Source organism: Lingula anatina, chromosome 1, assembly GCF_051362555.1.
Source record: "Lingula anatina isolate TDL-2025a chromosome 1, LinAna3.0, whole genome shotgun sequence".
NCBI classification, from domain to species: domain Eukaryota; kingdom Metazoa; phylum Brachiopoda; class Lingulata; order Lingulida; family Lingulidae; genus Lingula; species Lingula anatina.
Window position 1 is genome coordinate 58,918,200 of NC_141767.1, and position 14,370 is coordinate 58,932,569.

Here is a 14,370-nt window from a genome sequence, read left to right on the forward strand (position 1 = left end):
TCACTTATTTGCACTCGCACTAACTCAGGACATTTTTTTTACCCATTTGGTACATCATATTTCTCTTGTGATAACAGTTGTTTCCATATTTGTAACATTGCTATCATGTTTACTAAAATCTCCCTCTGTATGTAACACACACACACACACACACACACACACACACACACACACACACACACACACACACACACACACACACACACACACACACACACACACACACACACACATTTTCCACTGCTTATCGTGTTAGTAATATGCCTGTTTATCTTTTACAGTACTTGTGCTTAATGTATTGTCATAATTGTCATCATCAGCATCAAATATGCATGCTTAGGAGTTGGCAAACACTACTGGCAGATTTATGGCAGTTTTTTAATGTTAGGTTACCTTAAACAATATACATGTCTAGACATTCTGCAGGTTTAGTGTGACTGTCTAACTTACTGGAAAAACTGCTTAAAGCAATTTTCTTGTGACAAAATCAACACATCTCACCAGGAAACTGCGTTTCCAACTTTTTGCTTATTTGTCACCTTCTTTCATTATGTTTTCTTTTTTTAAACCACAGTGAGAAAAAACCTGCATCCTACTGTTGACTGTCACACTTAATTTACTGACAGGCCAAAAATAATCCCAATTTTTTTCCATTTAGTTTCTTTTTTCAGGCATGCACAAATGACAATATTTGTAAAAAAGAATTTATCTTATGAATAAATTGTTAAAACTTTGACGTGGAAGAACCATATTTTATCATAGCATTTCTTAAATTTCATTTAATTGTTCTTTTATTTGCTACTTACTGCTGTCAATTGCACAGATCCCTCCATAATATACAATCTGTTCACATTGCTGTTTACATTGGGACTAACCCGCACGCTGCTGTGCTCCTGCATAAAGGATGCTAGGTTGGTTCTGTGATTAAAAAAAGAAGAAAAAACTGCAAATTAGCATCCCTTACAATTTTTGGGCAATAACAATTTGCAAGACACAAAAATCATAAATTTTCTATAGCAACAGAGGTATAATGACAGATATAATTTTGTGACTATAAAGAAATAATATCAGGTTGTGATCCATGAAAAGTTCCAGGAACAAAAATATGGCAGCAATGCTTTGTGCATGGACACATAGGAGGTTGGAGTAATGACAAAAGTGTTTGTGACATGGAAATGTTGGCTTGAAGGGGAAGATACTGAAGTGACCTGTGCAGAGATATCCTCAACCCAAGGTTGATTGAGGACATGCGACCAAACCTGACCAAAAAAGCTGCAGCCACATTTGGTTCTTATAGCAAGTAAAACAAAATTTCATAATGAAAATCTTACTCCTCCCCCATGAAATTTTGCCTCCCCCCACAAAACTTCATAAATCTTATTTCATTTGAGCATATGACTTATATCTTGTAGTATGCATAATGGAGGCTACATTGGCACTTTTTGTTAGTTTGAAGGTGAAAATTTTCATGAGAAAAGAAGCAAATTAAAAATGTCTATTTTATCACCCAATGACTCCCCTATGAAAAAGCTATTTATTTGATATTTTGGTTAGGTTTAGGGTTAGGGTAAGTGTTAGAAGTCAAGATTTCATGGGGAAATCATTTTTTCAATATGAAGTTTCTACTACGGGAGTCAGATTTTCATGTTACACTGGCAAAAATTGAACAATAAATATTATTTCTCAATTCAAAGGAAAATCACTTGTCCATTAAACATTTTCTCATTTAGATTGCTGCATGATTATGGATAAAACATCACCATATTGAACCTGCTACTGATTTCTAAACAGAGTTACCAAATTAACCAACTGTTTCTTAACTACATCCAAAAAGTTGGAGCTTTATAGATCTCAAAAGTTTTGTACTGAACATACCCTGTGCCAGCAATGCTTTTAGATCGCCCTCCACCTAGCGTCTTAAGCAACACTGCACTGGGAGCAGACTTCCGCCTTGACAGTAGCCGCTGCTGAAGTTTCTGAATAAAAGAGAATCAGTATTATCAGTGTAATCATCAATTGTTTTAATTGAGAGAAATGAAGGAAAACTTTTTTTAATGGTCAAATGTTTTTGTGCTTGCTTAACTTTTTTTATTCACCATTGCAGTGTCATAAAAATGAGTATTCACATTTCAAAATCCTGTTTTCAGAAGGTTTATGGTATCCTATTCACATTAAAATCACATGGCATATTTCACTGCATAACAACAAAATATATCACTGTCAATATCATTTTCTAATTTTGTAACATATTACTTCATTTTTATGTTACAAAATGTAGCACAAGTTCATCTGAGAAATTTTAACCTGAATTATGTTTACTTTTTTAAAGAATTTTAACTTGTTCTTGGAATTAAATAAAACAAGCTAGTACTTCCCTTTGAATCATCAACAAAATAGAATGGCCTCATTGTCAGGATAATGGAACTTGTGATTCTAGCAATCATCAAATTATACACAGAATGACCTTATCACAATGTCTATGGACAGCAAGTGTCAATTTAAGTTTACTAAAAATAGGATCAAAATTTTTCACAATGCCTAGTTGACACCTTGGCTTAAGCCAAGAATTTACCATGTAAATGGTGTATGGCAAGGCAATAAATTTTGGACTGCATGTTTATAAATAAGTTGAAATTATACAAAAGAAAGACTTCCTCAAAAAAATTCTCTGTGAAGATGAAAAAATTAATTTCAGAGCTACATACATTTTGCTTCTCATGCTCACAGATCTGGAGATCATCGTGAGGAAAAAGCTCCTGTACCCGTTCAGCCTGGCATTCTTTTTCCAGCATTGTCAGGTCCTCACCTCGCTCCTTCACCATCTGTAAAAAAATTTTAAAATAATTCAACATCAAAATTTAAAGAGTTAATCCACTGTGGTATCTCCACAATGTACTATTTTGTAGTAAGAAGGCTCAAACTTTCCATGCAACATTAGCTCATATTGGTAAAAGGTTACTGTTAATATTACAACAAAGACAGCCAGTTCTTCATAAACAGCATATACATGCACCTGTCTATCTCTAAAGAAAATACATACAGTTAAAATCTTATGTTTAAAGCCAGCTCTTGGGACTTCACCACAACCTGACAAGACTAACTATCCCCCTCAGGTAAAACTCTCCCCAGATAAATAACAGTAGGGTGAAATGTAACAGAATAATCCATCAAGAAGTCACAATAACATTGACTGTCAATGTGTTGAAGTGATCAGTTTGTGTACATGTGTCAGCTACCTGTCTATTGTTGTGCCAATCCCAAGCTACCTATCTGCCTCAGGGTTACATTGAGAGGAGTGGACAGACACTGACCACTGTCCAAATACCATGAGGTTGAAGTTAACTATGGGTGACCAATACAAAAGTGAATCACTTATTATATAATATACACCCCCACTACAATAATCTGCGGTATTTTTAATACCAAAAGTCTTCAGTCAGTGTTGAAAATATTTTCCTATCATTACTACCAACCAGCTTTCAGCAGGTATTAGATAGATGACTCTTAAATATTTTAGATTATCAACAAGCCATCTTGTCTAAATTATTGCAACCATGCCAACATTGTTTGTGACAGCATATATAAGAAATCTTCTAAGATTTACCATAATTTAAAATGTGTATCTGAATAATATATCCTGACCACCCATGTTTACTACATACCTTATCATTATGAATACCGCAACTTTGTTCAAATGGTAGTTTTCAACAACACTACATTTTTAAGTCTTAGATATATATTATAATCCAGCCACCTTTAATAATTACGTCATTTCCAACCGTGCTTCATACATACCTACACGCGGTTCGCGATCGACATGCTCATAAAGGGTCGTCTAGGTGACTCCCTATCGCCACCATGTCCATGACGTAATTATTAAACATAGCAAAAAATGTATCTTTTCACCTCATTTTATACTAATTTTGAAGAGGAATAAATATTATAATTTGTGGACAGTACTTTTTGAATGATGGTAATGTGACAATGGCACATGCCAAAAACTGTAGTTGAGTTCCTGACTTCAGTTCAGTTTCCATTATTGTCAAAACAACTTCGACAAGTGACCTCAAAAGAATGACCATCAGGGCATTATGAGACATTCAATTTCTTCAGCTATTGTTTTGAACCAATGAGATGACAAGTTCACAACCAAGAAAATTTCACCTAAGGTAATTTTCAAGCCAGTTTAAACTTAGCTGACCACAAACTTCAGATTCATACCTGGCAATGAAAAATGATTTTGCCCCGATGTATCTCAAATTAATGCCTGGTCTATCACAGGCATTGAAATTTCCTTTCATTACTGTGAGGATCTGCTTGGTTTCTTATCCTAGATCAATCATTTGAATTCCAATTTTTAAGGAGACAATGATACAGTGTGGTACCTCTGACAGTAACTTTTCCTCAAAGTAACTTCCTCCTGACAAATCCCCACTATCACAAATTACAACAGCAGGAAACTGGACTGAACCACTATAGATCATTTAATTACTCAAGTATTCCAACATGCTGTGTGACAGTCCAGTCAATCAAGTGTCATCAATGTTTGAAGTCAGTCCCTAAGTGTTCCTTCTTAAAGGAATACAACCATCTTCCCATGATTAGTGCTTCCAAAACTGATCAAATAAGTTGAACACTGTTGCACTTTTCATGTCACTGAAATAGCAATCCACCCATCTCTCACTGAAATATTCATTCAAAGTATTCCAATCACTGTATGACTGGCGCATGCCCTGAACTGGTCCTTTTCCAGCAGTGTGAAGACTGATTTGTGTGTGAGTCCCTTTACTGCCTGCAAACAAGGTAGGAAGTGACCCATGGCACCCATGAATAAAGATGAGCTCCAGCATGTCATCCTTGCCTTTCAAGTGCATTTCATCAAACTGAAAACTGATGGGTTACTACACATTTAATTGCTTGTGTCATGCACTGGTGAGAAATACCTCTTCCATTAAAAAACAAACTTAAAATAAGTAATAAGTTCACTACAACTTATAACATCACGAGGGGGCATGTAGAGAATTTGCATCTTTTTACTGACTGAATAGATTTTGTTTCCAGAAATTTCTGACAATACACTTTGGTAAATAACTTTGCATTTGTTTGATCCCAGCAATGAAGCCTGAAGCTGGCCCGCTGACAGTGACCCCAAGTTGACAGCATTTGAAGTCCATCAGGCCTAGTTAAGATCAATGATTAGCCACTTAGGCTAACTAAACCCTAGGACAAACGTGCCTCTGCATACTAAAAAATAGTATGCCCATTATTATCAGACTTGTACAACAACTCTAAAAGGAAAGTTGGACATACCAGTAAGAGCCATACATTGTTATCTACCCTATGACACACAATGGATTTTATGAAAAGACCCACCCAGTATCTATCATCTACTGATACATGCAATGTAAACTATTAATACTGTGATCATGACTACTTGTTTAAGTAAGGAAAATATTTAAAAATAAAAGTCTGATTGGTAAAAGTCATTCTTTTCTCCAATTGGCGGAAATCATTCTTTTATGCTAATTGACAGAAATCATTCTTTCCTGCTAATTGGCAAAGAACTGTTCAGAAACATGTAGAAAAACTGACAAATACTGTATACAAAACATTAAACACATTATAAGCAGCCTTTATCAAACAACTGAAGATCAATCTGAAAGAAAGGCTGCAATCATATAAATCTCAACTTTAAAACTGTCAACCACTAAAGCAAGGAGAATAAGTTATCACATTTTTCTTCATTCTGTATCTCAACTCCTTAGTAACTTAAATTCATAAATCTTCACATCAGTAAATCATTGTAACTATTTGATAATGAGGTCCTATGTGGTGAACAAATACCATCACAGTTAATCTAAAAGAACTATATCGTTCTTCAGCAAAACTCTGGTTGTGAGGGGCTACACTTCATAATAGTGATAAATTATCACATAAATGGGAGGGGCACTAGTCTCCCTGGTCCAACCAAGAACTATGCTCGGTTTCTTTCTGTTGGCAACAAATCTTTAACAGAACTCAAAATGCTTGTGTTAATAACTTCTACACGTCACTGGTCATTCATAGATTGGGGTGTTAAATACTTCAAATGATTTATTAAGCTTCATTTTTTAGATTTTTCCCTACTCTTATTTTCAACAACTGAAATAAAGCGTGTTGCCTTTTATTTTCGACTACCCTATCATCCATATCCTGAATCCCAATTAAAATTTCCTGAGTTAACAGTGTTTGAAATTTTCTTCTATACATAGTTGCTGTCACTCAAATATTTATAAATAATTGCTAGGAGGAAAGAGGCTTTCTTCTCCTTCATTGTTACCATTCTACATTTCATTCTAGTAATAAGAGGTATTGCCTTCCTCTATCTTATGACATCCACACTACATTACATAACTACAAAAGAACAAAATATTTTACTTACATTTTGTAATCTAGCTGATGCCTTCATCAAGTCCTCAAAGTCAGGATGGGACTCATCAATTTCAGCCAGCAATTCATTCAGGTAGCGTTCATATTCTGGTATGCGCTGCACCTAGAATTACAAAACAAATTTCTTTGGAAATTGACATTTTTCATCCCATAATGAATATACTGTTGTTTGGCATCTAAAGTGGATAGGTGTTGCATGCATCAATTCCTTATCTCTTTTCTTTGAAGTTAACGGGTTGTTTGTTTTCAACACCTTTTTTACCCCCCTAATTTTAATATATAAATGGAGCACCACCAGAGATCTCATATATAATACAATTAGAGCAATGAAACAATAGATAGGTTGTATTGAGTATAATAATATACATGTGTCTTTCCTATTTGGTCAACCACATCATGCCCCCTACTCCCCACATGAAACAAATATCTACCTGCACTTCGTATGGGTTATGACAGGGTGAAATCCTGAAGCATTTATAAAATCTAATAGTCACATAAGAGCTTTGTTTTAACTCTGACAATTGTTCTGGTCATGAGTAACAACATTACTTGGCCATATCCTCTTAGTGTTGCTGTTGTTGGAGCTCTTATATCAGTCCAATTATTAAGAACTGTTTAAAAGGTAATATATGTCATGCATTGGATAAAAAAAGGTGAGATGTGCCTTTATAACTTTTACAAGAGAGCTACCGTATCAGAGAAAGAGATGGACAGGTCTTCTTGCTAGAATATATTTTCTGATAGGCAACCTTGTGTTACTTGCCAATAAAAATGATCTTGATAACAAAATATCTGCTCAGAGAAACCACCATGAGACACCAACTTATAGTTAAATGCCCAATGTTAGCCACCTGTCCAAGCTGTGGTCTTTGATGGCCAGCAGCAAATTAAGGAAGATGATCATATGATAAAACATTTCACCTTGAACAGTATTAGTCTAATTTTTATCAGATTTAACTCAATTGAAAATAAAATCTAAACCCCTAAACTTGCATGTCTTAAATAACAATAAATTGCCAATCCTGTTATTTCTTGTAGAGGCATTAGAATACATCTCGATCTTTATAAGCTTACCTTAGTCACTCTACCATAATTAAAACTAGGATACAAAATAAAGTATACTTGCTTAAAACAATGAATTCCTTGACATCCTTATGAAAAGGGTCTTCTTTCTACTTCCAGTGACAGCAAAATGAGCAAGTAGGTATTTTTAGGTTTTGAAGTTATACTTAAACAACATGTAATATAACTCAAGTTCTTGAAACCTGAGTCTTCTCATGGTACCTCGACATTAGCACAAAGGACATCCAAATACTTTTTTTAAAAAACTTAACTCTCTAAATCTGCCAAATATCTGGGGCAAAGAATGTTGTTTGAAATTCAAACTAACCAAAATTGCTCAAATGATAAATGAGCAAAGCTTCTACTTAGAAATAACCTTGCAACCAATCATTATAAAAAAAATGTTATAGCAATCAATTCAAGAATTTTCTTTGCATGATTCTGTTCCTATGATGTCCTCAACTCAACTTTTGTGACAATAAAAAAAACTATAGGCAATACAATTGCAATGATATTGATGACTTGATAAATGGTTTACGACTCCACTTAAACTCAACCTCCACATACAATAGTGATGACCCTTGCATGTGAACCCCTCAGTGCCTTCCTAAGGTCATCCCAAGTAATACTGCTGTTGAAGGGACCTCTCATTGTATTACACTTCAACAAGAATTGAAGCCCACTTAGGTGTAATATTATCTCTAAATTTTTTTTTCGCACCTAATTTTGTTTCTTCAGAGTAACTTGCCCCAGAGAAAAAAAAGAATAAACTTCTGACCGAGTTATAAGGCAGCTATTTCTTTGTTTCTCAGTTGCAAAAGAGCTCACCTGCAGCAGCTAGAGTTGTGTTGAGATTGTAGATCAGATTGGCTTGGGGCTGGGGCAAATATGTGCACAGAAATTTTGACCAATAAAACTTTCAATAAGTCAGAGAAAGCACTTAACTGGTAAAATATCACAGTCCATAGGGCAGTAGGAAGTTTGCCACATGTGATGTGGACTTATGAGGACAAAGTGCCACGTAAAAACTCAGCCACAATACAAGTACCAGAGCACAGACAAGAACATCAACACAATTTTAATTTCACTCTCCTTTGCAAATTGAGGAAAACTAGAACAATGTCTGATCCTGACCCCAGAGGGTCAAACGTGATCTTTTCTTTTCATCAGTTTCTTGTTCAAATATCTCCTCCTCTGTATGGTCAGAGACCCAGCTGAATGTATATAACTGTTCAACAATACCAAAGAATTGGACAACAAATGAGACCACAACCATTGTGTTGACTATTCTGCTCACCTGGTCCTGTGATATTAGCTCTGGAAGAATCTCTCCATACATGACACACCTGAGATAACAGAACCTAAGAAAAATTGGGCAAGCTAAAACAAATTGTTCAGATTTCATACAATACTGGTTTGATCTGATTCTACTGTGAAGTTAGATAGAATTAGAGAGAATTGGAGGTAGAGAAATCACATCACATACCTCTCCATCCTTCAAAATGTAAGGAATGATCACTGTACATGCACCTAAATAATGAAAGTCTCTTCAGAAAGATGAGACCAGACCTCAAAAATAAAGGTTTGTGAACATTTAAAAAAGGATAAACTAAGAAGGTCATGTTCACCAGGGTCAGAATACAGCAGACTCAACTACAGACAGACTGTTTATAGCTACTGTATAATATGTTCCTATCTCCTATCCTAGCAGGATTAAGTACATCATCATCACCATATGTAACTTACTCCAATACATGAATCTTTCCAGCAAATCCACATATATATATTTATTATTTTACACCTACCTTGGTATGAAATCCATCAGAATACATAAAACCATAGCATCAATAATTTGACCAGTAAGATCAGTATTAAGAGTTCAGTATGACTAGTGTCCAGCAAGTACAGTGAGAGAATGTAACTAACCTGAGCTTAGGTTAGTGAAGTACCTGGTTACATAACAGTGGAGGCTGGTGCTCCCATTCTGGCATTGTTTACTACATTCCGGTTCTATTGTCAGGTAAATGTGACAGAGACTTAATGGCTGCTGACCTAACAAATCAGAAACCTAACTCGGATCAAGCCTGAGATTGGCCCCAGCAACACCCTGAGAGCTTGGGGAAAATAATATGTCAGTAAGTGTACCATGATATGCAGAGACCCTTGATCACCTGTCAGGAAATGAACATATATACATCCTGTATAACACAACATGCATATTAATATTCAAAACATGAAGCTGTAAACCACGCACACCTATACCTTAAAAGGTGAACGGTAATAAACATCAATGATTAATAACGGGCAATTCTGTTATTATTATATTATAATCTTTTTTAACTCATCAATCGACTTATCATTGGAATGAACATTTATACATGCAATTTAATGTTTTAAAACAATCACAGAAGTAGAATCTTATAAAAACTACATCCAATTTGATTACTTCAGAATACTCCTGTAAACTCCTCTTCTTTACAAAGATCTTGCCTCTGCACAATTATCTCCACATCTGACTGGAGTCAAAGCTGATAGTGTTTTAAACCTGACCCCGGACCAAGGAGTTGTAATGGAATTAACTGGTTCATTAAGAACCACAGCATGGATTAACACCTTCAAAGGCACCCCGGAACACATGTAATCAACCAAGTGATTACCCAGTTAAATTTAAGACAAGTTTATAAGGATTATTTTCAGCTGTCTCTTCTCTCTAGGGGGCACTAAGCAAGTGTTAAAATCAGCTAAGAAACATTTAATCTGCTACACATTAAAGGTAAAGATCAAATCAATATACATAGCATCTTCTATCCTACCTTACAACAAATTTCCTCCCTGATGTGATAGACTTTCTGATATCCACACAAACAGTTACAGGAGAAACAATTTGATATAGTTTGTCCCATCTTAGCTACTGGTTTACTATCAATGATCTCAGTGAACACTTAGAAAAACCTTTCATTCTTACTAGAACTAACATCTCAAAAGAAAAAAAAATTCACAAGGCAGTGGACTACTAAATCCTCTTCTGTAGACATCATTTTGTCTTTTTGGTAAAAAAAAAAAACTGATGTGATTGTGCATAACATTATTCTTTCAGGCCAGAAAAGATGAATCATAAGCATGACATGATTAGGTTATGAGGCAACCATAACCACAATATAGGAGATTAACAAATGGACCATTTCTATTCATTAGGGTGTCTTCATTAACCAAAATAGGTTGGTGTTAACCAAGACAATGAATGACCTGTCTCTTAAACTCTCAGGACACGTGAAAAAAAAAAAACATGAGTAATGCATCAGACAGGAGGAGCCACACATGAAAATATTTACGGATGTTAGGCATAAACATCATTGTTGTAAGATACTATTTTGAACACAGACTAAGCATATATCTATTTTTACATTTTGATGTAAAGTTTTCTGAATGTGTCCCAATTTAATTCATATCAACACTATACTTGCATTCTTTGACTCCAGTCATAACTGCATTATGATAAGTTTGACTTCTAAACCTTAAAGGTACATTGCATATTTTTGAAGTTAATGTAAAATCAGGTTAATATTCAAGAAATTTATCTAAACTTAAAAATTTCATCAATCTTTATTTCTTTTAATCAATAACATTATTTACTGACTGAACTAGATTATTTACCAGAGACAGAAATAGAAGATTTTATTCATCTCTTCAGTTATGAAAAGAGCTATTATAAACAAAGTAATTCATGTGAACAACAATTTCATAAGTTTGATTTCTGTTCATGTTATAATATTATGACAATTCACTGAAACATTGCAGCTACAAGAACATGTTTATTGCTACACATATAAATAAAATATCTTTGGGGAAGTAAATACAACTGAGGATCAAATTACTGATCTAAACTTATAGATCCATCAAAAAACTTCTAAAAATATACACTGTATGTGGTGAATGTGATATACAATCAATGTCAAGTTATGTTTATATTCAAGTGAACAGGAAAACTAGCATTTGAATTTTCCCCCCTCACTCTGCTTTGATCAACATTTCAATCTTTGAAAAAAAAAAAAATAATAATAATAATAATAAGCAAACCATTCCACAAGTGGATTGAAGGAACATTACCTGCCCAAACCCCTGAAGTCACATATCTGCCGATCCCTATGTCCTACTCAGAACGGTACACGCACTGATGTTCACCCACCTGTGACAAACTTCACACTCCTTGGGATTTTTATCACACTTTTGGAACCGCTAATCTTGATCCAGAGATAAGAAAAAATTCAAAGTGAGAGAGCTTTTCTATCCACTGCCTGACACGAGCTGGTTGAATGCCCAGTTCTAAATAGCCCCTGGGAGGAGGCCGGGTTTCAACATTTGTATGAACATCATTTCAAAGTTCTGTGCACAATTCACCTCAGCCATGTCAAAGCTGGAATGTTGGCTAAGGTTGGAAAAAGGAGGGCCAACGATTGACAGGGAGAATGTCTACAATTTCAAACTGATTGACTTCTTCCATGCTGCCTGCAGTCCATTTCAATAGAAGCAAAACAATGACAGAAATCTAGAACATGACATTAGGATAATGTAAAGCAACATGAAAGTTCGTGCAACCCCAAATATCAAACTTTCTATATGGGCACATAAATCAATCACCCTAGCTGAACAATTTGCCTATCATTATGTTTTATAATTTGAATCACAACAAATAAATGCTTTTAGATATAAAAGACTAAAAATCAAGGCCATCCAGATAAGTATATTTACATTGGGTTACATGCAAATTTTTGAAACATTGTATTGATGTTCAAATTATAATAGTTTCTTTTCAGAGAAACATTAAATCTAAACAACATAATTCATGTTGGCAGATAATTGTGTTCAATGTTTTCTTTTAAATTGATTTTGAAATTGCTGAAAGTACTTACACAGAGGAACTGTTTGTCTCACAGTATATCACATACAGGTATTTAATTTCCAAATGATGATGTGTAACTAATTGTTTTTCTTGTTCTTTGATGGGACAAGCAGGACCTGTTGTACCAGGCTCTGAGTATGCCAATTAACCTCAACTAGTCCTGTTACTATGCAATTTGAACCATTTGTTGCATTTGTTCATCAAAGACAGCAGAGGCCACCGAGGAGGTCAAGCTTTCAAAGTAATTGACCATTGTCCAGTTGATGTGTAGGAGTAAAGGATGGTAACCCAACTGAATGATTAGCCACTTATCAAAGGTGACGGACAAAAAGTTTTACACCTGGAAAGTATGGGTTGGGTGACGGGTGACAGTAGTCATGTCACCTAGACTGACATTTATGACCACTTGCTTTTGTTCACATGTTCAAGGCCATCAGCAAACTGTTATGGAAGCATCTCCTTTACAGACAGACATGTCTAACATTACTGCATCATTCAGTACAAAGCAGTTTATTGTATGATCACTACTCAAGTTGCATCATGACCAATTACTTCTAATGGCCAACATACTGGCAGCTTTATATGAAGACAGAAAATCCTGAAAACAGGCATAATACATGTACTGAAAACTTTCAACCGAATTAAAAACAGCCATTTACGCATAATATACGAAGGCAATGCTTTGTACATGAACTTGGGATTTAAAAATAAGCACAATAAACAAATAATCACACTTTCTTGTGTTACTTAATTCTTTCATCTTGAAAAAAAACCCTGCAAATCAAACCAATTTGATAACTATAACATTTTTTTCATTCTATGCCCTATCTTTATTAAGACAAAGCTGCAGTCTATATTCACTATCATTAATGCACTCAAATTAAAATAAAGTTCAATCACAGATGCACTATTTATTCAAAAACCACTTCTTTCCCAATTTTAAGATCTTACCATCAAGATTATTATACTCTTTCATCATAAGTGACTACATCCCAGATGTTTTGAATTTGTTTAATAACTTTACCTGGTGATAATCTTTCATCAAAAACCATAATCTTCAGAAAAATAGATCTGAGTTTTGGTCTACAACTGTGCTAATGTTTATCCACAAACTAGAGATGTAAATGATAACATCAACCTAAGAGCTAATAATCTATTTAAGCACTGAAACCACATTTTGGCTAAATAAATAATTAATGCCCTAGTATCTATGATAAGTCCAGAAATATCGCTGTAATGAATAAATAATTAACCAGTCTGTACTAAAATGAGCATCTTGCAAGACATTATTTATCAACATTACGTGTAGATCTTGATTTGTGATCTTTACTTGGAAGGGTATTTACATCACTTCTGAAAACATTCAAACTTATATCTATAATAAAAGTTTCAGGTTTTATTTCTTTCTGAAAAACAGGTAAAAAGTTGCAAAGGAAGTTGACATAAATTACACACACCGTTTCTACACTAGTCTGACAGGAATCGTGGAAAATTCTCAGAAATGTTTAACAAAAATTTAATATTTGCAATAAGGAATCAAAGTTAAATGTATATACTATAAAAAAGTCTGATCTAATGGTGTGGGTTATTTGTCACTGAAATCATAACTATGGTGCCAGGTTCTGTCAAGTACCCTGTTACTTAATGAATAGTTGACAAAGATGCCATCCACAGATAAAATGATAATAATACCTAAGATAATAATAGATAAAGAAGTCAACAGTGTGTATATTCAATAAAACCCAAGGTATTCTAATAGCTTTTTTACCATATTGTCAAAATATTGTTTGTTCACCAGTAATAAAATGTAGTGTTGCCATATGACCTTAACTTCAATATATCTTGTTGACTTGTGGTATTGTTCACTCTCACATCATGAACCCAAACAGTGAGAAAGAATTCATGGAAAGTGCAAAAGATATAATCATAATTAATCTTATAAAAGCTGAACCCTCTGGCCCATGGTGGGAGGTAATACA

The 14,370-nt window shown here is 34.5% G+C and overlaps 1 protein-coding gene across 1 annotated transcript in view; it reads right to left on the minus strand.

Moving 5' to 3' along the window:
• The window catches only part of LOC106166381 (uncharacterized), an 87,994-nt gene that overhangs the window by 21,503 nt on the left and 52,121 nt on the right, over positions 1 to 14,370 (minus strand). The window contains exons 9-12 of the mRNA XM_013544921.2: positions 6,422 to 6,532; positions 2,706 to 2,822; positions 1,876 to 1,976; positions 807 to 918 (exon numbers count right to left, since the gene is read on the minus strand). Coding sequence (XP_013400375.2) covers positions 807 to 918; positions 1,876 to 1,976; positions 2,706 to 2,822; positions 6,422 to 6,532 — 441 coding nt within the window. The remainder of the gene's footprint in view (positions 1 to 806; positions 919 to 1,875; positions 1,977 to 2,705; positions 2,823 to 6,421; positions 6,533 to 14,370) is intronic.